At 42.2% G+C, this 25,118-nt stretch overlaps 1 protein-coding gene across 1 annotated transcript in view; it reads left to right on the forward strand.

Annotated features, from left to right (window-relative positions):
• Window positions 1-4,175: 4,175 nt before the first annotated feature.
• The window catches only part of LOC104275960 (leucine-rich repeat-containing protein 16A-like), a gene marked incomplete at its 3' end in the record, with an annotated part of 127,178 nt that continues 106,235 nt past the window's right edge, over window positions 4,176-25,118 (forward strand). Inside the window, 2 exon segments of the mRNA XM_009872076.1 lie at window positions 4,176-4,334; window positions 24,531-24,581. Of these exon segments, the coding sequence (XP_009870378.1) occupies window positions 4,176-4,334; window positions 24,531-24,581 (210 nt within the window).

A 25,118-nucleotide genomic window follows, 5' to 3' on the forward strand; every position in this document is an offset into this window, starting at 1 on the left:
CGTCTGCACAAGTATTGCAGAATGAAATGCCATGTCTATTCATGGTATGTTCCTGCTCTAGGAATCTTTTGGTGGAGAAAGAATCCTGCATACTACTGTGTCCAGTCTGACGTGCTCCAGAGCAGATGCCCATCCTGTTCTGCAGGGAGGCTGTAGTTCAGGATGCAGTTCTGTCTGCAAACCCCAGCCAACAGTTCTATGCCTCAGCCTTCTCTTTCTCCCTCAGCTGTTCACTGCTATCCCTTTCCAACCTGCCAGGGTAACTCCTCAGCAAGTGTTACACGCAAAGAAAATAATTGCCTAGGCTGTTTTGGCATAACTTGAGTTAGGTGAATTCCACTGAATTTCACGTCCTTCTGAACGCTGGCATGCCTGGACAGCATTCCACACCAAGGATGGCTAACATCACCTACAAAATCCTGCTGTTTTCATTACAAAATGGTTAACATTAATACTACTAAAATATTAACATTAGTAGTAGATGCTGCTTGTTGTGATGTTATTCCCAAACTACAGCTTTAGAGTCAGAGTAGCTAAGATGTTCTGTACCCCGCTGCCCTGTTCATGGACTGGCCAGCATTGCTAGCGTATTTACAGTAGATCCTCCTTTTCATGATGGCATTATCTAAACTACTGTGGAGACAGGTATCAGGTTTTTTTGTTTTAAAAATCTCCTTGGCGCTGCCAGTATAGGTTGGGGTCTGACCTGCAGGAGAGCAGCGTAGGAAAGGGGCCTGGGGGTTCTGGTGGGCAGCAGGATGACCATGAGCCAGCAACATGCTGTCGTGGCCAAGAAGGCCAATGGCATCCTGGGGTGTATTAGAAGGGGAGTAGCTAGTAGATCGAGGGAGGCCCTCATCCCACTTTACTCTGCCCTGGTGAGGCCACATCTGGAATCTTGTGCCCAGTTCTGGGCCCCTCAGCTCAAGGACAGGGAACTGCTTGAGAGAGTCCAGTGCAGAGCCACAAAGGTGATGAAGGGAGTGGAACATCTCCCTTATGAGGAAAGGCTGAAGGAGCTGGGTCTCTTTAGCTTGGAGAAGAAGAGGCTGAGGGGTGATCTCATAAATGTTTACAAATACGTCAAGGTGGAGTGTCAGGACGACGGAGCCAGGCTCTTTTTAGCGACATCCAATGACATGACAAGAGGCAGTGGGTACAAGCTGGAACATAGGAGATTCCACAAAAATAATTAGAAAAAACCTTTTCACTGTGAGGATGATGGAGCACTGGCACAGGCTGCCCAGGGAGGTTGTGGAGTCTCCTTCTCTGCAGACATTCAGAACCTGCCTGGACACGTTCCTGTGTGACCTACTGTAGGTGATCCTGCTCTGGCAGGGGGGCTGGACTTCATGATATTTTGAGGTCCCTTCCAACCCCTGACATTCTGTGATTCTGTGACTGCTGATGGAAGGCAGCAGCTTCCAGGTAAATCTGCTGGGTTCAGGCACGTGCAAGAAGAGTTCAGGTTGCTTATGCTTTCGGACAGCATCAGCAGCTCCTCGTCAGGTCCTCTGTGTGTGTGCTACAGAAAGAAATGCTCAGTTGCCTGGGCAGCGCTTATTGCTGAGAAAGGTGGTATTCTGTGGAAAAAGCCACGTCTCACGTGAGAGCATCAGGGAAGGCTTTATTCAGCTTCCTAGGTAAGTGTACCTTCTTTTCTAGAAAGCAAGAGCTGTGCTAGGGCATATGCAGTCATTGGAGATTTCCTTGATTTGAGTAAGAAAGAAGATCCACAATGGTTGTTTTTAATTTATTTTGACTTTTCTGTGACAAACTCCCAGGCTAGGAAGGTGAGGATAGGGTACAGATGATGAACAGTGAGGAGTTTTGTAGAAGAGCTAACTTCATGTTTGTTCTCCAGTATGAGCTCAGCGCTTGTTTTTACCAGGTTATGAAAATAGGAAAATTCTTTTATTTTGCTGTTTTCTACTTATAAGATGGCATAAAGAGCATCTTATAGGGTGTCCTTTTGATCTTGCATGTTATAATTCAAAGTACTGTATTCAGAAACCATTTATAAGTACCTTTTAATCCAAATCAACATGACAAAAAGGAGGATATGTTGCAGAGCTGCCTTTGGAGTATACTTGAAGTGAGTTGCTGCTTCATGCTCCGAGAAAGAACGGGCTGTTCCTGTTACACGAGACCTTTGTACACTGATTTTCCTGCCTCTCCCCAGCGGTGTAGGAAGTTCATGTACCCTAGTATGATATCTGCTTGAACTGGGATCTCAGTAAGCAAAACGGGTAACGCTGAAATCGGCAATGGGAGCCAAAGACAGAGCATCAAGTGTGCTTTGTGGCTTGTGTGGAGGATACCAGCAAGGAAGCCCCATGGAGTAACTGTGTGTGCACAAGTGCAGGCATGTTCACGAGTAACCATCTCCACGAAGGAATTGTAGAAGGCTGACGAGATGTCTGGCTAAACAGTTCCTGAACCTGGTTAAGCTGTTGCAGGTGGGTCATTCACGAAGATAATAGGTTATTTTCACAGAGTTGCTTATGCCTGCCCTGCTTGTTTAGCACGAGGCAGGGAGTTACTTTGCAGTGCATCGTGGGCTGGGTTTGTTCAGCTTCGTACCTGCAGCTGTTACTTCTCCACATGTGCAAATTTTTGCAGCATTGCTGGAACAAAATGGTTTTCCTCTTAAATAAGTTTACAATTTTGAAAAAAATCCTCAGTGAGCTAGGTTCCTGGTGAGTACAGTATTGCTGCAGGATGGCCAGTGAGGCTCGCTGACTGAAGATAAGAATTGGGAAGAGGCAGCATCTAAGTCTGGAAATGGGAAGTGCTGGTACTTGGCTGCACGCAGCTAGAACTGCCTTATGAGCAGAGTTCGAGCCATGAAACAGCTGGTGGCATCTCTCTGTTTTAAAGATGGTTTTGACCTTAAGTTACAGAGCAAACTTGAATTAACGTTTGCGTTTCATTTGGTAGGTGCCTCTTTTTTTAACGTTGCTCAGGATAATTTGTCCTCTTCCCTTTTCCCTGCCTTCCTTCCGTCTGCACAGTACGTGGTGCAGTTATTTCTCTGCAGTCTTACTGTTTTCTGTGGGCTTTCTTGTTCTCGTGACAGCTGTTTAGGGCCATAGGGAAGGGGCTTCAGCTCCTCCAAGGAAGGGAGTCCATAACAGTATCTATAAACTCAGAAGCTGGCAAAAGTCCCACACTGCATCAGTGTGATATTTTTGTTGTTAGAAGGGGTTTCCCAGAGTGAGAAAGGGCCCTGTCAGCATCAGGTTTAGAGGCAAAAAGTCTGTAAAATCACAGGTGAGTTCTCAGCAGTCAGTACCTGTTTGTTAAGGGTTCCCGTGTTTCAGACACGTTGGGTTTGTAGAGAGAGAAATAACTACAGGAACAAACTGGGAATTAGTTTAAGTCAAAACACCTCCAATCATTAAGGAATTTTCAGTGTAAGATGTCTTTATTACAAAAAGCGTAATAATGAGTAGCAGTGCTCCTAATATTGCATAAAGTCTAAATAAAGACAAAACCCATAATGAGCAGCAGTGCTCCTAATATTTCGTAAAGTCTAAATAAAGACCCACGTGCAGCAGTAAAACACTGCTTTGTAGTTTTATTTTTTTTTTTTAGTTTGGTATTCGTGTTTGGTATCATAAATCTCCATTGCTCTTCAAAAGTTTTCCCACAGAACTGAGAGAGAAATCATGACAGTTCAGCAAAAATGAGTGCATGAAATATTGAAATGTGTATTGTAAGACTGCTGGAAGCACATCCGTATGGAAAAGATGGTGCTGCTTACAATACTGGTGCTTTCTTTGTAGGAAGGAGATTTTATTACTGCCCTGTTGAGGAGAGAGTTTTTCTAGAAGTGCTTGAGGTAAGTTTTGCGTTCTGTAGTGCACGGTGGCAAAAAAAAGAAAAAAATAGACCCAAAACATTCTGATGATAACATTTTATAGTTCATAGACGCTTTATTTAAGATCCTTGCTTAGCAAATGTAATTGTTGCTGATGAAAACTAGGAAGTTAATGCTTACATGACCCAAGGCAAACAACTTTAAAACAAGCCCATTCCTGAAGTTTTCAGTTTTAGCAGATGTCTCGTTTCAGACTAAACTTCAAATATCCATGATTCATGGCGACCAGCTAGAAGTGTTTTGTTGTTCCTAAGGGGCAAAGCAATTTCTTTTATGTCTTGGACAGTGAGTCATGGCTGAAAAGCGTGTTGGTTGTGCTTCTAAGGTTAAATCTGATGCAGTGATTCTGCTGACGACATCTGGAGTTCGTGCACCATTAGCTATATGTGGGGATGGACTCTGGTTTGCTGTCATGGATTTACTCGCAAAAGATGAGCGAGGGATTCGTAAGGTTTGTTCTGCTGGTGTGTTTGACCTCCTCTGGAGTCACTGATGACAAAGAACTGTGAGCTTTCGCAGTTTGATGCTGGTTACAGATAAGACTCTTGATGTTTGTGATTTCATTAGAGATGAGGCATGGGACTGTGCAATGAGCAGATAAGGCCTGGGCTGATTCAGCTGCTCTCCTTGTTGTGCATGTACCAGGGTTTGCAAGACATGCAGAGCACTGTTGCTTTCACTTGACTCCTTAGCTGGGTCGGCAGCGCTCCACCGTACTGTCTTGTGGGGCTCTCTGGCCTCTCCATCAGAGTAGCTCAGCATCTGTGCATTCGGGTAGTGTTCTTGTGGTTTCTGACTTCATGTTGCATTCAAGGTAAAACCAAAGAGCCTGGCCTTCACCACGAGCCAACCTCAGAACAGCTCAGCCTAGTGAAATTACAGATGTTTTGAAAATAAAAGGGCCTGTTTCCCTGACGGTAAGGAAAGGGGTGTCAGCACTTATTCTGGCGCAGTAGCTGTGGGTGTGAGAGGGAAGCGTTGTTCTGCGTGCGTGTCGCTGGCAGCGGCACTCATTGATTTGAGCTGCCTTGCCTGCCTGCAGGTCTGAAGTTGTTCCTGCCTGTGTTGGAGGGAGATCTATGCTCTGGGATAGGTATTCTGGCTGCATGTATGCAACTGCCTCTCTGTGCAGCCCTGAAGACCAGAGGAGTGGGGTATTTCAGCTTCCCAGGCTGCCACGCGTGGGTGGCATCTAGGTGCCAAGGTATGGGGGTCTGCACAGTTGATTCTGTCAGGGGTGGAAGGGTGTACCTGATAGCTGGCACGTGTCTGTAACTTGTCCCTCAGGGGGCAGCAGGCATCAAACAGGCAAAAGGATGGAATTTACCTGGCCATGTGCAAGCGTTTCATGGTTCATGGGGTAGCTGGGCGAGTGACCAAGCGTCTCCTTCCTCACAGGCCTGGATTCGATATTGTGAAGGGTGTGGACTGCAGCTGACTTCCCCAGTGACTCCGCTTGTCTGCTGACAGTGTTGTAGGTGGAAGATAAATTGCTCATCATTGCAGTCTGACAGCTGCCTAGACAGCGGAGTAGGATTAATTCCTGAAGTTCTTCCTTAACTATTTCCTTTACCTGGGTAGATGTTCATTACTGAATTTCTAACTTGTTTATAGGAAGGAATAGCAATATAATTAGCTATCTTGTTCATTTCACGTATGCTTAGGTGACACAGCTGGTGTATTGTTACTTACCTGTCTTAGGAAAAAGTCCAGATTGTTAGAATAAGCTGGTAATGCAGTCTTACTCTATTTGGCAGAAGCTTTTGCCTTGGGCTATGGTTTATCTCATTAACCAGCCGCAAAAACCATGCAGCTATCTATCTTTGTTCTTCATCAGGTCTATTACCATTCACATTATGTATCTACAGTTTGTTCAGGGCAATAGTGGGTAGGGTATTTGTGTACTTCTGGGGTATTTACAGAAGGCTGCTTTCTGAGGATTGCGGACTCTGGGGTTGGGTCTTTTAATGCGCGTGCTGATGGACAAGCGCTCTATAATTAACTAAGAAAAATGCCCTATTCATTCACCAGGAAGGTTTGCTTACTTTGTATTGTGCAGTTCAGTTACCTATTGACGTGTTAGCCTGTGAATGTGCTGTAATAACAACAAGCTGTTTGAAGAGCAAGTAGCAAAACAATAGGCTGAAATAAAATACTTTCTGGATGTGTCTCAAGGGTGGTTAACCAACAATTCCCGAGCTTTGCACTGTTAAAAGTCTACTCTGAGTTCCAGCCAGGTTACAGAACATGTTTTGTCTGGCAGTAGTATGCATCAGTGAGCTAATGGGTTATGAACAGTTAACAAAATCCTTTCTGGCAGAGTTTGGGCCCTCGTATGGGGAAAGCTGTTGAGAGAGTATGAAGGAGGTTGGGTTTCTTCTGGGTCTCCCGCACAGGAGTTTGATAATCACTTAGGTGAGTGGGATTGGCAATACGTATTTATTGTTTCAAACCTGTGTTACTCTAGTTTTTTTTTCTGCTGATCAGATTCAGGATTGTTCGGAGGAGGCTTCTTAGCCACTCGAGTTAGTATAGCCACAGCCTTCCAGGAGGGAGAAGACTTGGGGTATGGAGTCCTGGCAGAGGAGCTGGGGGATCTGTGAGCACCATGAGCTGGGACTGGGTCTGAGCAGGAGCAGGTGAGGACACAGCAAGAAGCTTGGGAGCTTGGAAGGGGGCACTAGCAAGGGCTGGGGTGCAACCCAAATGTGCAGACTCCAGACAGTGATGCTGTGGCCACCTTTGCTGTTTTGTATTAAAATTGCAAGTCGTGCTTTGTGAATGTAAAAAAAAAAAAAAATCCTGGAGAATGTTGTGTATTAATGTATTGTTTTAGGTTGTGATTTATTAATGTATTTATCTGAAGATGGGAGTCAGTTGTGGGGGTTTGGGGGTTTTTTTTGTGTGTTATTTTGATGCCTTTGGTTTATATGGGGTCTTGAAAGGGGAAATTATTTCATAAAATGAAACTATTGTTTTGTGCAGTTCTAGGACAGATGCTGTACGTTGTCATGTTGTTTTTACGGGAAAGCAAACATAAATATAGCCACAGCAGTATTACATACTGTTTTAAGATTTTATACAGCCAAGCGTGTTATCTTCCACTTAAAGAACATTTGCTACAATTTTATTTTAGTAATTTGCAAGGGGTTGCTAGGTGTACCTGACAAATTGATTGCTACCTACAGTATTTTGAAAAATATTTTTTAAAAAAATCTTGGTAACGTTTTCTGCTCCTTTAATACCAAAGAAGTTCTGTGGATAAATGTCTGTGTACCCTTTTTCTGTATTCTCACTCCATTGTATACTTTTATGCATATATCTCTATGAGGGTGAAAAAAACACCTTGAAACATATATTTATTTTGGTTTCCTCTATTTAATTGCTGTTTACTTCAGAAATAAGAGGACTCTCAGGTCTTACATTGTCATGTTTTTCTCTTTCTCTTTCACCAGCAGAATAGCTGTACTTCTCTTTGTATTAGGTTTTTTTTTTTCCTCTTTTACTCTACATAGACATAATGCCTAGTTCCATGGTGCCGTGGAGGTGACTGTGTAGGTGACCTTTGGTTTTTAATTTGCAAGCGAACCAAACTTTGTGTGAGCATAGTCAAGCACAAGGATTTTTTTTTTTCTGACTATGGTTTATTTAAAAAAAACACAGCATGAACCTTTCAGAAAATTACCTTGAGTATGAATGTACTTAACTTTGCTGATGTGATAGCCAAATGGAAGCTCTTTGGAAACCGGTCATGTGTCTGTGGATAGCAGGAGTGCCAGAATTACAGCCAACTTGAGCAAGATGAAATGCCTGATGTGTTTTAGGGCACATGAATGAAGCATGCTACTAGGTTAATTTGCCCAAACTGGGAGCTGATTTTGCAGTCAACTCATTTCTTTGCTTCAGTCTTTTTGAGTGAGCTTTTTAATTCTGTGAATTAGCACCGATACACGTGGGAGGACGTTTTCTTTGGATCCTGCACTAGATTATTCTAAACTGTGTAGAAGCCCTGACAGTGAGAGGACTCGAATGTCTGTCTCCTCATCTCTCCTGTTAATGGGCTTTTCACTGTGTATTTTTGCACCTATTTGAAGCAGTGGTATTAGTCTTCCAATTACTGTTCAAGCTCTTTGATTGTGCCTGCTGATGATCAGTTATGCAACATGTCTGTGTTGCTTCCTTTTCCCAAGAGCAGGCAAGGACAGGATAAGTATTTGCTTCTACGTGCAAGTTAACTCTTAAACTGAAATTCAAAGCTCAGGCTACTAATACTCTGAACAGATCCCTGATAAATGAGAGGCTGCTTGCTATTAAAGAATGGATGCTGTGTCAAGAGACCTGGATTTTGGTCTGGTGCTTCTGAAATGTTGAGTGCAAATTCATGCAATGTGTTTATCTTTCTGCCGTTGTAGGAAGTGGTGACTTTATTTATTTTTTTATTTAAGGTTAATCAACCCAAATGGCACTGATTGTTCTAGTGTAGTGGTTAAACAAATACATGAACCCTTGCGTGTGGGCTTGTTACTGTGCTCCTTGGTGCCCCAGCAATCTGCCCTACCAGTTTCTAGCATCTGTTTCTCCTTCAGGGACCTCCACCATGCCTGTCTTTCTGCCCTTTCAACGTGGAGCAGCTTTGCCAGGTTTGTCAGCAGAAGTATCTCCAAATAGGGGAGAGCTGCCAGGTGGCAATTATCAGAGCAGAGGACTGCCAGGGCTCGGTCTGCGTACCTAAATCAGAGAATGACTCCAAGTCATCCAGCTGTGGTGTATCACTGGCTTGTTTAGATGTTTAATTACATTGCTCTCCCTCTTCTGCTCTTTCCTACAATAATAATACCCATCTAATGTCTGATCCTTTATAAAGCGAAGTTAAGCTGGGGTTCTCTTCTCTCTTTGGGTGTTTGTCCTGTCAACAGAAAGCAAAAGGGTGGCAATTAAAGTCCTGAAACTTGTCCAGTTCTGAGGGAAGGCCTCCTTCCTAATATAGGACAGCCACCAAGCTCTGGCTGAGCCAGCTGTGCCAATTCTAGGAAGTTTCCATTTTTCCATTTCTCCTTTGGCAGAGGTTACTGCAGCTGGATTGGCAGAGTGGCTGTGGCCGTACACGCGTGCATGGGGTGCTGGAGAACTGCTTTGGCCTGTGTGCCCATGTTAGCTCCCCGCCTGCGGGAGGGGAGCAGCCTGAGCAGCTGTGTGGCATTGCAAGTGCCTGCAGAGCGAGGGAATTGAGGGGAGAGCAGGCTCAGCCTCTGGAGGAGCCCCTTGGTTACATGGGATTAGCTGTAGAACACAGCTGCATCTGAAGACTGTTTTGGCACGTGCAAGGGGGCTTTGCACTTCTAATTGATTTCCCTCACTTTCTTTCCCGCTTTGTGTAAGCGTGACCTAGAACATGGAGTGCTGAGGTTGGTGCAGTGCTCCGTGCACAGCGAGCAGTTTTATGAGTTATTACATGATAGGAATTTAATTCTCTCTTTTATAATTAGGAGACTTTTCATCTTGGGTTGAGTGATTCAGATTTCCTGCTGTTTATCAACAGTTCAGTGAATGTAGTCAGATTTTTGGAAAACAGCAGTTCATATGCATAAACGAGGAAGAAAGATGAGGTGGATCCTGTTTCTAGTGCTGATAGGTCATCTTCAAATATTTCTGCATGACTATGTGGTTAGAAAAGAAGGCACCATGTATTTGTGTGACTGTAAAGCTTGCTGTCTTTTCTTTAGTATCCCAAATTATGTGTAGCTATTGCCCCCCACCCCCCATCTCCTTCAGTTAATAACTAAGGTAAGACAGATGACTGTATTTTGGTTAAAAAATTGACTTCTGAAGCTACACCACAAGTGTACCAGTTCTGTGGACTAGTGAGATAGCATTAACTGCCCCTACCTACTTCTGTTATATTTAAGTCTTATCTTTTCCTTTGCAGTTTTTAGAGAGCCTTTCTTGTTTGTAGTTCTGAAAGAATTCTCTGTTCTCTAGTAGCAAATTGAACACACAAGGAAACAGTATGGTTTTGTTTCTTTGAAACTGTTGTTTACGTTGTATTTTTAGTCTCCCTGCATTTATTTATTTACAATGAAACAGGAAATAATACTTGAATCAATACCTTATGACAAAAGCAGCATTAAATTAGGCATATAAATCACTGTAGTATATGCAATGCAAGGGGTGGTATTTTGAACTAATAATCTGATGCGGAACAACACTGTCTTTTTGAAAGGATATGTGGTTCTGCAGCTGTCTATACATTTGTTGCAGAGAAGGGTTATGTTTATAACATCAACAGAGCAGGTTTAGAGAATCAAAACATGTTCTATCTAAAGTGACCTGGAAAGATTTTTCATACAGTTTTATGTTGTCACTGTTTTTCATTCATTACACACACGCACACACCACCCGGCCTGAAATGTTCTTCTGTTTTGTTTGTTGGTTTCAGAAACTTCCTGGCTTTTCCATGAGAATTATTTAGTGTCCCAGATCTGCCAATTATAAGCTTCTCAAGCTCTGGGCACAGGAGCAGAGGGCGAACCTCCAGGCAGAAACTTAGTGCAAACAGCACTGAAGCAGCTGGAGACAAAAGGGCAGGCAGTGGGTGTGCATTTGATAACATAAGAATTAAGTGCCCTGGGATTGAAGTGTAGGCATATGAAGGCTGACAAATTTAGCCCAAGGTAAACTTGCCTTTGGGAAAGAGCTCAGTCCCTAGTAAGTGTCAGGTGTTCACAGCTTTTAAATCCAGACAGCTTGACTTGACACAAGTTAACCCTTTTGTGAACCCATATCCATAGTTTCTGCAACCCTGCAACATCTGGGTTTCTCTGGTCATGTTATCCATTTTCTTCTGGGGAAAAAAAAACCCCAAAACTAAACTAGGTGAAAGTTTAGGAAATGACTACGCGTTGTGCCAGGGGAGGTTTAGGCTGGATATTAGGAAGAAGCTCTTCGCTGAAAGGGTCATTGGGCATTGCAACAGGCTGCCTAGGGCAGCAGTGGATTCACCATCCCTGGAGGTACTTAACGTGTTGTTCTGGTGCTTAGGGACATGGTTTAGTGGTGACCTGGCAGTGCTAGTTAATGATTGGACTCGGTGATCTTCAAGGTCTCTTCCAACCAAAGAGATTGTGTGATTCTGTAAGTGTTGAAGACATGGTGCATTTCCCCTGGGTTTCCAGGCCTGTGGTGGTGCAGGTGAAACCATGGCTCTGAAGGGGATGCTGGACATCTGGAGATAGTCAAAGTCAAACATAACTTGCATGATTTACATGTCCAGAAGCGTAGCGTGTCTCAAGTGTGTTGGCTTCCCAAGCATGAGCAGAGCAGCTATCATTTGTAGGCAGCAGAGCAGCATGGGCTTTCCAGAAGCATTTGACTTGCTGTGTTTAAGTGCAATCTTTCTTTTTTCAATGTAGAACAAGTCTTCCAGAGACAACAGTTTGAAGAGGTTGGTTGGCCTCAGCCTAATTGTTCCTCTTCAGTAACTGTATATTACCAACAAGTAGCAACTTCCAACAGTATAAATAAAAATCGCTATCCTTACCGATGAAGGTTTTTGTGGGATGTTGTAGTCTTTAGACTGGTATGCCACCTTTTGGAAGCAAAAATGTGGCAAAGACTGGAGATGAAAGAAGAGGAAAAATCCACGTTAGTCCATGACACTGAGTTACCTTGATGCTTGTCACTTCTGTAGTGTTTTCACTTTGCATTAAAACCTCTTTCCAGTTCAATTTCTTGTTCCCCTCCATGGTAGTAATATCCAGATTATGAGATCTGAGGCTTGGCCATGTGTGTTTGTGTCTTACATCACATCTCCATGTAGTGACCTCCCTCTTTCAGGGTTGCCGAGTCTGTTTGTGGTGGCCGTGGCATGTCGTTGCAGCACTAACCCCATGCAGTACTCCTCTATGCCTGCGGTCTACAAGCTTTGATCCCTGTGGTTACCAGTGTTTCCAGACAGCTGTGATTCGTTCAGCGTGTGTTTATAGTGACACGACAGCTATAACCAGAGTCAAATCATAAATTTTGAACCTTGAGGAGGAGGTAGGAGAAAGTCGTGTCTTCCTAGCTAATTTACTGGGATTCAGAAACTTTGTAAATGAATTCCTTTGGGCCAGGAGTGGGTCAATGATATACTTTGAAAATTCGTAAGGATTTTTCATGTCGCTCCAGGAAAAGTGAAATGGCTCCCGCTCCCCACCTCCTTGCGTATTTTAAATCAAAATTCTTCATATGTTTTATTGGCAACCACAACAGACGCTCAGCTTCTGAAACTGCTCCGAGGTATCAGACTGAGGAGCTGAAGTTGCAGGCCCTGTGCCAATGTTGTTGGATGAAGGGATGTGGTCTTCGTCATGCAAAGAGTGGACATAAGGATATGTTAATATTAATTTTAAACCCTGGTATTTGGCATCTTTCCTTGAAAAGTTTATACCTACTTGCTTCTGTCATCTGGCTTTTTAATTTAGGGCCTTAATCACATGTCTGTGTAGGGTGGGAGTGGCCTCATTACAAATGTGCTGTATGATATTGATAATGTGATCGTCTGAGGTGAAAAGTCTTCCCCCCCACCCCTTTAAATGCATTGGATGGTGAGTGCCCTTGCTTTTTTAGCTTGAGTAAAGTAATGTCTCTCGGAACTTCTTTACTCAGCCTGGAGTGGATGTCAATAGTGCATCCAGTTGTTTCCATCTCCCTTGATCACTACTTTAGGAGAAATCTATACTTGAGGACGCAAGATCTGTTGATTTCTCATCAAATTTATGACCAAAAGGGAAGTAGTGGCCCTTACAGAATTAATGGGAGCTCTGCAATGCAGCTGAATTTGAAAAGTCAAAATCCCACCAGAGATACGTTGCAGTGGATACTTTCTTCTCCTTGTCTTCATTTCTTGGTGCATTTCCTGTGTGATTTGGAAAAGAGAGGACATCTGTATCCAGTCTGCAGGAAAATAAAAAATGGTAGTGTAGGCAAATTGAGTGATCACAGGACTCTGACATAGAAAACATGGAAGATAAAACAAGGCTGCAGGGATTACAGAATCACAGAATCACAGAATGTTAGGGGTTGGAAGGGACCTCTGAAGATCATCTAGTCCAACCTTCATCCCAGCATACCTAACCACTACACCACAGCCTCAAGTGCTAGATCTACTTTTTTTTTTAAACACCTCCAGGGTTGGTGACTCCACCACCTCCCTGGGCAGCCTGTTGCAGTGCCTCACCACTCGTTCAGTAAAGAACTTCCCCCGAATATCCAATCTAAACTTACCCTGACGCAACTTGAGGCCATTTCCCCTTGTCCTGTCATTGGTAATTAGAGAGAAGAGACCAGCACCAGCCTCACTACAGCCTCCTTTTAGGTAGTTGTAGAGGGCAATAAGGTCTCCTCTCAGCCTCCTCTTCTCCAGACTAAACAAACCCGGTTCCCTCAGCCGCTCTTCATAGGGCATGTTTTCCAGACCAGATTGTTTCAGTGTTGCAGTTGCGGTGGGAGGTTTTGAGTTTTGATGACTGAGCTTTACTGGCATAATTAATGCCTTATCTGAATGATAAAATTAATAGTCCAATAATACAAGTGTGTGTGTGGGCAGAGTTCATATCCTAAATATACCTGATGTTTGTTGGGTACAGTTTTCTGCAAACCTGCTAACAAGACTGTGATCATTCATTTATGATGTGTTTGGGAGCTTATCTGTGTAATTCAAAAACTTTACTATGATTCATCTTGAGAAAAGATGATAAACAAGAGATGGGTTGAAAACTCATGAATACACACCTTGATCAGCCATTTAGGCAGCACAGCTGAATGATATTTTCCTTTCTGATTTGTGTAAGAAGACCAGCAAAACTGACTGAGTCCAGATGAATTTAAGTAGTTGATGGGTCATGTATAGCTCAAGCAATAATTAATCGATGTTATTGTGAACTTAATGAGGCTAAGGGTGATAATCATATTAGAAACAAGTTTAGCTAAACTGGTGTGTGTATGTTAATCCCATACTTCATAACTGGCATAAACTTAAAATTGCTTTTGTTTACCTTGATCTTATAATCTAAATTTAGGGGGACTGTCCTTTAAGCAAACTAAAACTTCACTTGTGAGATCTTGCCCTACCTAAACTAAGTATTAAAATCACACCTGAAGTTAGTAGATGACAAGGAAAGGCAACAGTAGCAACTTGATGGAGTCCACACCTTAAATTGAGCATTTGTAGTATTTTTTTTGAAGCGTAAGCTCTTGTACATTATTGTGAAATACAGTTACCGATGTTTGGTTCTGATTTTGCTCTTAAAAACCTGTCATTCATCAACATTAAGACTCAAAGAAACCACAACTTAAAGAAAAAAGAACCCGAACAGGAAATAATAACAGCAGTACTTCTTTGAGATGGTTCAAGACATGGGTTTTGTCTCACTTATATTGGGTTTGAAGCCACAATGTTGGGACTAAAGTTGTGTTTAAGAATCTCTCTGTAGTAGGCTGAAAGCCTTCGGGGTTTTGGTTTTTGTTTGTTTTTTTTGTTTGTTTTTAAACTGTGTACGTAAAGAACATAATGAAGACACCAACTGTGTATGTAAACATCCTGTGTTAAGAGTTATAAAAGTAGAGCATTAAAAAGATAAAGTGTGAAAAAATTTGTCTTTGATGTGTTGAATTTCAGCTGAAGGCTTCCCAGCTTTATTAAAAACCAGGGCTAGGGGAGCCAGTGGGTTTTTAGCTGTTCAGTAGGTAGGGATAATAGGCCTGGGGATCCTGTGCTTAAAGGCATCCCAGCTTCTTAAAGTTTTGTCTGTATTAATTTTACCTTCTGTTTTCATCACTAGTGAAGCTGTGTTGATGGCAAGAGCATGGTGGTGCTTGGGAAAACAGAAGCCTAGAAAGGGCGTGCTGTGAACTGTGTCAGTGTCACGGTCACGGTACCTTCTGATTTGTCTTGTTCAGGAAAGCCTTAAATTTCCTTGAAACGAGGATAACTTACAGGAGTGTGGAGCTCAGTCTAGCCTGAAAGACCTGCCTGTGGGATGGGGAAGTTGTTGGGCAACTGACTCACCTAGAGCAACATGTTTATGGCCTTAAGTTGTGCCAGGGGAGGTTCAGGTTGGGTATTAGGAAAATTTTCTTTACTGCAAAGGGTTGTCTGGCATTAGAACAGGCTGCCTAGGGAGGTGGTTGAGTCACCGTCCCTGAAGGTGTTTGTGTTTAAGAGATGGGTGGATGTTGTGCTGAGGGACATGGTTTAGTGGTGTTGATGGGGCTGGGAGAAGGTTGGACTTGATCTTGAAGGTCTCTTCCAAGCAAAACTGTTCTGTGATTCTCTGTTCCTGTGCCTCTGGTGCTGTTGGTAGCTGGGCGATACTGCTGTGAAGCTGACCGAGGTGTGTTGCCATCATGCATTTGCCTGTAGTAGCATTTTAAAAGCTCTTTTCTCCGAGACTAAGTGTTCTGAAATGAACAATGATTAAGCTGCATCAAGCCTGTATGTCACTGTTTACAAAATCAAAATCCACCCACAAGATTGTTCTGAGAAACAGTTCAACTTAAAAGACTTTTGCATCAGAAACTCATGAAGGCTTTTTAGGGAAGCAGGCTTTTTTTGTGTGTGGTTTGTTTTTGTTTTTTTTTTTACTCCGTCTCCAATTTTTAGGAGGCAAATGTAGTTTACAAACCACTGGACTCCTCTGTATACCTAGGAGCTGACACTTTACTGAGTGTTGGGTAAGAAGCGTGACAGGTGCTATACTAAACTTCTAAGTTTGAAGAGCAGAATTATTTGTTGGTTTTGCACTCAGTGGATTTTAATTTCTGGGGGTTTTTTAGCATGGTTTCTGCTATTTTTTGAAAGTTCATCCATTTGATGATTAGAAATTGATGTTCTTCCCAGATAATTGTGAATATTCTGTTAATACATGTATTTTGTCAGGTTAATGTACTGTATAAGAAGCTATACTAGTAAAACACAGGCGATATTAGAGTGATACATTTAAATAAGAATCCTCTAAAACTCAGGAAATATTAAAATAGTATTTATATTGGACTGGAGCATATTCATTTTTAATAATGAACATCACTAGGGAGTTGATTCATCACGAAGAATAATAACCCTTCATCTCACTTATTGGTTTTTGCCCAGAGCATGCAGCTTGTACTTCTTCAGCAGACAAGACAGGATGCATGTTGGGAGTGGGGTGAAACTACAAGGTTTTTGTATTTTGGGGTGGTTTTTTTTCAGGATGTTGGAGGCAGAATTGCTTTCCTGGAATGTGGCAATTCCTGAATTTCCATCTAAGGGGAAGCCAGATGCAATCAGCTGTGTCACTGCCTGAAGCTGGCCTGGCCTCTGGGTTTCCTGCCTGCTAGCTACAGAATTGGAGCAGGGGGAGGGACGTTGAACTGGAGTTTTATCACCTGGTACAGAATTTCATAAGAAATAAACTCATCCAGCATCACGCACTTACATGGCGGGAGTGGGAATGTTCACACCTCAGTTATTTAGCTGCTCTAGCTGCAAGATTAAAGAGCCTGACAGAGAAGCTTTTGTGTGTTTTCCCCAGGCGATGCTAGCTACTCCCCAGATAAGCTGCTGGGTGAGTGGGTGGGTGGTCGGCAGTGGATGAGTCAACAGAATGTGCCTCAGCCACCTTCAGCTCCTGGCGCTTCTGTGATAAAGTCTGGGAGCTCTGGGAAAGGAGCTACATGCCAGGATGGCAATGGGCAGTGAAAGGGAGGTCCCTTCCAGCCCTCCCTTCTTGTGCAGGGACAGGGGAGTAGTGTGTGGTCTTCTTCCCATTTCTGGGAGGTGCTTTAAAGCTCTGAAAGAAAAGATTTCTTCAGCAGAGGGGAAGCAAGATACACTAGACATAAAATGGTTCTAAAGGGGATCATCTTATAAAATGTAAACCAGTGTAACAGAAAATCTGAGTTTGGGAGCTGGGAAGATAGTGGTTACTTTTGTTTTCGACAACAAAGTGACTGGTTCCAGCACTTAAGCACCATTCCTCTCTTGAAAGATCTGATGGTCTTAAGATATCAAAATGTAAAAGGATGAGCATACCTCAGGTGATTAAGGATAGAGTGGATGTCACAGCCATGTTAGTTCCGGTAGGTACTTTGTGTTTTAGAGATGATGGGCATGGAGGAAGGGTTCTGTGGGGAAACAGAAGGAGGGAAAGGAAATCAGCATGCACCTGAGGTCTGCAGCAAGCATTGAAGTGATGCAGAGGAGCGGGTATCCAGTAATCCCTGCTGGACCTAATGGGGAAGAGGTTGTTGTCTTGTACCTGTAACAGTAGATTCTTGGAAAGAATTCCCTTGGCTTTGAGGTTTTTTGTAAGTCTTCAGTCATCAATTTGGTTTTGTGTTTCAATTTGTACATGCCGTGGAGAGGACAGAGAAGACTTATTCTACAGATTTATTAGGCTGACATCTTTCTCTGGCCCTTTGCTCTTAGGACTGTCCAAGGTCAATGTTATTGAGACTGTGGTTTATGGCAGCGAGTATTAAGGAAAATTGTTTTACCGTGTTTATTTTATTTTAGTATTAAGTGGAGCTAAGTACACTGCACTGCACTAATTGAATCTTCATTTAATTGTTGTTAACTAAAAGCAAATACAAATGGTTGTAGAATAGTTCCATATAAAATGCTTGCATTATAGATCAAATTGTGTTTCCTCTGTCCCCGGAGTTGTTGTTTTGTTTCCTGGTCTTCAAAATTCTACATTATGGTTGTGCGTGATATGTTTAAAAAGAGAGCAGTCGTCATCAAGGAACACTGCAAAATGTTTGATCTGGCATTTCTAAGTGATGAAATTAAAAAAGATAAGAATAAAAGCACTGCAACAGCAAAATCTATTTCCATCTGCTTCTGCGTGGAAACAGCATCATACAAAACACACCAAAATACTTCCAGTCTTACCTGCTGTCTGTAAACCCAGAAGGGATCTCTGTAGGAAGAGGGAAGGTAAATGGATGTTTCTTACTATTAACACCAGGAACAGGTAGTTGGAAGGTTTTCCTGAATGGTGCCTGTACCCTCTTTTATGAGAAGTAATGTGAGTGTGTAAAAAAATCATTGCTCAGAAGGTCCTGCAGCCCAGGGCCTTTTGAATTACAAGTCAACGGAATGTTTTCAAGCTATTATTTAAGTGAATATCAGGAGATGGAACATCGTAAAAGTCTGGTCCCTGGCAAAGGTATCCTGCTGTGGCACTTCATAATCTGAATCAAGGCAGTGAATCTGTATAATGGCTCTATAGAGAGGAGAGCAAAAGTGGGGAAAAATCTTAAATAAAGGTATATTAGCACTAATGTGCTAGTGACCTATTTACGTGTAATGTAGGGATGCAGAAGGAAAAGCCCCTTTGGGGTTATGTGCCTCATGGATGAGTTAGAAATGAGTATGTGTGGTTGAGCCTGCACCCCTCCCTCTTCCCTCCTCTACCAAGGCTGGCTCCAATGCCATGGAGAGGACTTTGTATCAGTGAAATACTGCTGCTCTATTTCCTAATTTCATGACTTAAAGCAGGCTTGAATAACATGGTAGTTTTGTCTTCTGGTATTTAGTGCTTTACAGCACCAGGGTTTTTTTGGTATTGGGAATTGTGTGGTGGTAAGAGGAACAACAACGGAGTTTTGCAGTCTGCAGGAGATTGCCTCGGCTTCAATGCTGTGTTGGACACCTCTCACAAAGCCAGGGAAATCTGTTCAGTGACTGATTGGTTGGAAGAAAAAGGGAGCCGTGTGCACACACACAGTAGACGGCCCTCCGCGAGCAGCTCCGCAGTTAATGGAAGCAATGGGGTACAATAAGGAATTCTTGTGTGTCAGGTCTCTGAATTGGGGAGTCCTGGGCTGCACCAGTGGTGACCACATCACAAGCTACTTGAGGTGCCAGGGGCTGGCCCCTGGAGTGCCCAAGGCTCCTGCTGCTGCCACTGGTGGTGTCCAGCCAAAGGTGAAGCCTTGTCTCAGCATCTTCTGAAATCCCACCTTTACTGGAATAACTGGGTTATTTGCACATTGCACACAGCGTTGTAGTGACTATTTAGATTTATTTGTGCTCCAGGTGTTAAAGAAGTACAGTTTGATTCGTGTGTCCTTTACAAACAGTTCTCAGGGCTGAGGGGCTTCCTGAAGGTGCTGATGGTAGTGTTGTTATAGCAGTTGGAGAAGCTGACGAACAAATTTGGTTTAGGCGGGGGATTTTGTTTTAATTTGCTGGTAGACCTCCCAGCTATACTGGTTCTTCTCATACTCCAGAATTAGGAGCCTTTTACTCCAAGGTTCTCTTTCAAGCTTTGCCACTTAATTTTGCCCTTTTGTTTTATGCAAATCTCTTGGCTTGTCCATGCCTTGATTGTTGTCAGTTTTTAAAAAAAAAGGATACTTTTTTTTCCTAACTGTCTTCCAGAGAGGACTTGTTCATTGTTGCCTCTGAGGTAGAAACTGCTTTGCATACTGGAACAGCTCTCCAATAGCTAAATAAGCTTTTGTGTTAAAAGGGTACTCTCTAATGGACTGAAAGGGAGATTTGAGTGAAATGCTCCTTTGTGCCATCTTGTGGTGTCCCGTCTTAATAAATTAATGTGAAATATTCTTTATCCTCTGTCTCTCTCTCCCCCCCCTCCCTCTCTAAACACAGGAGATTTATTGCCAGCAGTTCTGATACTTGACCCCGCTTTTCTGTAAAAAACATTTCATCTAAGAACTGTTCTCCATACCACCCTTTTCCATCCAGAAAACAGGCAAATTAGAAGCCCATGACAGATCAGGCTTCAGTTTTTAATACAGTATGATGGCAGTGGGACTGTTGGAAACCTGGGCTCTGCACAGTGTGCTGGTAGGACAAAAGGCAGGCAGGCAGTCTCTCTCTGTCTGTGGCTCTGGCAAGGGGACCTTGTTGAGGAAGCTGTGAGTAGTTCCAGGAATGATCATTGAGAAATACGCAGCCACGCAGTGCTTCATGGGGGTGGCCAAGGTCGTTACTTGTGTTGCAGACCTTGCCCCAGTCTTTGGTGGAAGAGAATCGTACTGATGCAAGTAACAGGTTCCCTTACCTCTGAGGAATTGTTCTAGGGTGTATTTTGTGTAGATCTTTGGCTGGTCACACAGGCACCGGCAACTTTAGGCAAGCCTGGGAATGCATTCAACTTGGCTAGAGTCAGCTCAGGGAGGGAGAAATTCTGGTTTTTGTGTGTGAATGTCAAGAGTGGAATTGCACTAACTAATTGCACTTTCCTGAAGGATCTTCCCTGGATACAAAAGACTACTTTGGTGTTGGTGGATTAAAAAAAGAAAAAAAGCAGACATCTGGAACAAAAGTGAATAAGATTTGTCAATGGTTTTATCATAAATGACTCTTTACAGGTAGCTGAGACCAGCTGATCGGAGTCAAATTCAGCCTCAGACAACTGAGAGGGCTGTGGGTGAAGAGGATGGTGCTGCCAACCCCTTAGATCGGGCCCGAACTGGGCTGCTTTGCTGGTGTTAGCACTCAGCAGAGAAACCCACCATATGCCAAGCGATGCCACCGTTTCAGGAGCTGCATAAGTGCTCGTGCTGTGCCTGAACTAATTAGCCCTCCGAAAAGACCTCCAGGATGTAAGCTACCCTCTTTGTGTTGGAAGGCTCAGTGCTTTTAACAGAGACCGCCTCACTCGAAACCAGCTCTAATATCTCTAATGTGGTGCTGAAGGGGGCCTTTTATCTAATCGAACTCCAGGCGCTGCAGGACAGAGCATTTACAACATTAGGCATACAACCTGGGAAATGAGCGGTCGATCCTATAGGGATGGAGAGAGACTGGATGCTCCGACGTGTATTGATTCCTCTGTATTTTAACAAAACAGAAACTGTATTAGTGCTGCTGCTTTACCTCGTGTCCCCCTATGTGTATGTTAGATATCAAAGCAGTGGTAGTAATGGCAACCTTATGGTAGAAATCATAAAGCAACTAGTAAGTGTGGAAACAAAAAATAATGATGATGTTTGGGACAGTAATGGTAGTAAGGATAAAGATAGGGATGGTATAACAAAGAAGTATATAAAGAAAAGTGACTGTCTTCTGGACTTCAAGGAATTCTCAAAATGGTGGATATCTAAATATGAAAACCTGTCACAAATGCTTCTTTCCCCAAATAAATTATAACAGAAGAGACCAAAGCAATTTCGAAGCTGACAAAACAGTAAATGCTGGGTGGAAAAGAAACCATGGTGGAAGGAAGGGATCAGAGAGTACGTTTTAAGAAGTAAAACTGGAACAGTTGATCAAAGGAGTATCACACTTTTTAAAAAAAAAATATTTATCAATGAATTAGTTTCCAGCAAGAGAAAAACATGTAGCTAATCTATCAGTTTTTGAGATTTCAGCAGAGGGAAGTTTCAAAACATCTGTGCCTAGTGAGTGGAGTGAGCACCACACAACTTCCCAGGGCACATGAAATGCCAAAGTGTATTTGTTTTATTTTCTATTTAGTCACAAAGCCCTGTACGCTCACTGTGTTTTCCAGAACTATTTATTCTGGAACATTTAAAAACCGATAGTAATGATTATTAAAAGATTTCTTTTCATTTGCATGTGAATTTGAAACCGCTTTAAAAGGTGGCTTGAGTTGCTGTGGTCTGTCTGGCAAGACAGATGCAATGGCACAGAGCTGTTCTGCTTCAATGATCTTTCCAAGACTGACTGCCAGGTAGAGTGACTGGGTTAAGCAAAAGCAGCCCTGTTAAGTTAACTTACAGTGCTAAAATGGGTAATGATTTGACAAGAAATCACAAAATGTATATGTATTTTTATGTTTTGTTGATACACTCGCTGAGGATCTGTGTTAAAATTAATAGTGAAACAAATTATTTATTCTGGTAAATAGAAGATGACCTCGTAGGTCATGAATCTCTGGAGAAATAATTTGCAGGGTATGTTTTTGGTGAATGTTTCCAAATTAATTTCCAAATTTTAAGCTGTTACATGTACACTGTGAGCAGTGTAGGGAGTGTTATGGAATTTGGAGTGATAAAAACATTAAGAAATCATCAACTTGGATATCTGTGTGTGAGTAGGAGTTATTCAACATTCAAATGATAATCCTGTTTTGTGCTTGAAAAAAGGCAGAGTGTGAAGACACTTCAAAGCTACTCTGAACTAAGTATAATTCTCTTATATTGCCCCTTCCATGGAGCAGTGGCCAGGCCAAGTATTCTGTATAAAATTTACCTGGATGTACTTGCTGCCTTCACATAAATAAGTTGCAAACGTTTCTGGCTTCCAGGTATGTTAAAGTATAAATCCACTTCTGAGTCTCTTCCTTTACCCTGTGTGTGTTTGTCTTTTGATGGTATCTTTTAACTTTATTAATGATTGAATACTACTTGTGACCAAACAAAAATGGTTATGGAATGGGTCTGCGGCTCGCTGAGCTGTAAAAGTGATCATTTTCTTATCACAAGATAAGGCAGGTTACACGCTATGCTTAGCCAACATTCCTGACGGGTTTTGAGTGAGGGACTGCTTTGTTCAGAGTTGCCCCTGGAATAGGGATCTCCCAAGTTTCTGGTTCCCAAAGTGGCTTTGACCATTAACTTCCTTCTCCTGTGCTTGAGGTTCCCCAGGTGCAAAATGAGTGTAACAGTGGTCAAATCTTCTTCAAAAGGTGCTTGAGAACTGCTAGAGAGTGACCAGTGGCTACTTTTGTTCGTTTAGTTTCATTGTATGAAGAAATTAAAAACTCCAGGAAATCCAGAATCTGCCTATTCATAAACCCCAGTGCTCCTGCATACTTCTGTGAGCCCTAGGCAGTTGTGCGATTGAGTGCGTACTCTACTTGTGTCGGAGAAACGTGCAGACCTGAAACTTCCTTCACAAAAATAAAAGGGGACTTGAACTGTCCCTGTGAAAACACCTCCCGTGCCTCTGCCCTGGGCACCAATAACATTTGCCAAGGGAAGGGATAGAGTGATACCTTGTTTTAAGTAGTCTATAATACCTGTTCTATTGCTCTTGCAAGTACTAACAACAGTGCAAAATCCTATTGACGGAGAAATGACTGAGCAGTATCTTGTTAGCCATTAATTTGTTTTTGCACTGCAGCCTAATGGAGGAGACCACTGAAAACTGTTCACGTTTCGCAGCTTATCCACCAAATTTCAACTTGATTTGGGGTGGAGGCTGCTGTGCCGCCAAACGTGAACAGAACCAGTGATGTTAAGATGCAGATGTCGTGTAAAATTTTGCCAAGGTTGAAAAGAGCATCATGACCTTTGACAACACCAGCTTTAGTTTATTGTGTACTCGTGGGTTTTAGCAGCTAAAAATTGTAAAAAAAATAAGTAAAACTAATCCTGCTGTTGTCAAGATGGTACGTTAATTTTTCAGTAATAGTGGACCTTGTTTTCAGTTGACGTTATGTAAAAATCAAACTTTTACTTGTTTGTGACAGTCTCAGCTGTGGAAACTGTAGAAGCAGCAATGTGTTGAACTAGAGGGCTCTGGTGTTTTTGTACTTTTTTCAAGCATAGTGTCTTTACCGACTGAGTGGAGAGTATAATTTTTCAGCAGTCCTCTCCTATGCATATAAATGCATCTTCTTAATGTCTAAGGGTAGGGGTACCTCAGCTTTGGTTTTAGGAAGGTTGCCCTGGGAGCACTGGTACATCTACCACAAGAATATACACTGATGTGTGCTCTGTTGGAACATTCTTTCCGACATAATTGTTTTACAGCCTCTGGTTACCTGGTTTGCATTTGACTTTGCTATTTGGACTGCTCATGTGTACTGTAATCATGTTAAAAGGACCCCATCAGTGCTCATAGGCCTCAGCAATGTGAAAAGCTCTGCATGTGCTGCGGGATTTGGATCCAGATGTTCAGATCAGGTTCCTTTCAGTTTTTTGCCTGGAAAAAGTTGAAGCTGATGGTAGGTAGTTCCATAGGCAGGTAGATAAAAAAACCAATGCTTAAGCTTTGCAAAATGAGTTGTCACTTTGGCAAACCATAAAGTCTGCGAGTGGGATGTGCAAATGAAGATTGGAGTTTTACTTCTATATATAATTGAATTTTGATTGGTGGTGACTTCCAGAATATTTGTTTCATTTGTTCCCCTCTCTTGTCTTCGAGTTACTGGTTTCACTAATCTAATTACATTTTTCCACTGACCTTGCTGGTGAAGAAATGCAGGTGGCATCAATGAGAAGTCTTTGCGTTGTTACTGTAGTTTGGTGCATTGTTACGCACCAAAAGAAAATGTTTGCTTTATGGTCTCTTATATTACTAACCGTATTATGTTTATCTTGCCTATTTTTGTTATATTTACTTCTAGGAGTACTTCTTATCCTTGCTTCTTTTTAAAATATCACCAAGATTGCTATTAGCTCTTCTTGAAAAATTGATTAAATAAATATCATCAGTTTGATGCTGTACTAATATCCTACTAGCTTATAGTTGATCAGGTTGCAGCGGTTTCTTCACTATGCTTTACTGTCTCTGAGCCCATTTTTGCTTCGTTCAGTGTATGACCTCAAAGGAAATTGACGGTCACTCTACTTAGAGGCTTTTCCAATTAAGTTTCTGGTTTTTCCTGAAATAGAATTTTTGTAATATTCCTGATAAGTTAAATATTTCTTATAAGTTCTCTTTTTTTTTTTTTCTCCCCACCAATAGGTGTTGGCATCATGTCGGGCATTTCTTTTAACATCTCGGATTCCCACCAAGGTAAAGCCACTGTGTGTGTTTGTATAAATATTTGGGGGTTTTAGATACAAATGTAAGTTGTGTAAACTAAGTTGCGTAAGATTAGAATATTTTAGTTATGTATATGCATAGTAATTGAGGAATGATATGTTGCATGGTGTTGAGTTAGAACGGTGCTTCCATTAGTGTCTGTCTTAAATGGATTTGCCAGTTTATCTATACTGTTTCAGAGGAATTTTTATTTCTCTGAAAGTAGATGGATGAAGAATTATGTCATAAACACCAGCTTGAAGAGCTCTGAGAGGAGCCCAATGACTTCTGTAGTGAGGCGGCTTATGTCCAAACAAGCTGATGATGTTCTTCCCTTTAGTGTTTGTAGTAACAAATAGGAATATGTTTGATTTGGAGACAGAAATTATCTTGAGTTTTATTAAATTTCTGCTGTTTTCTTATGATTTCTGTGGTTCATACTGAGAAGTATCTTGCCAATCTTCCAGTGTTGGTGAATTATTTTTTCTGTTCCTGTGGCAATTTGTAATGATTGTTGTAGCAGATAAA

This window comes from Apaloderma vittatum, unplaced genomic scaffold, assembly GCF_000703405.1.
Source record: "Apaloderma vittatum isolate BGI_N311 unplaced genomic scaffold, ASM70340v1 scaffold7816, whole genome shotgun sequence".
Taxonomy (NCBI): Eukaryota; Metazoa; Chordata; class Aves; order Trogoniformes; family Trogonidae; genus Apaloderma; species Apaloderma vittatum.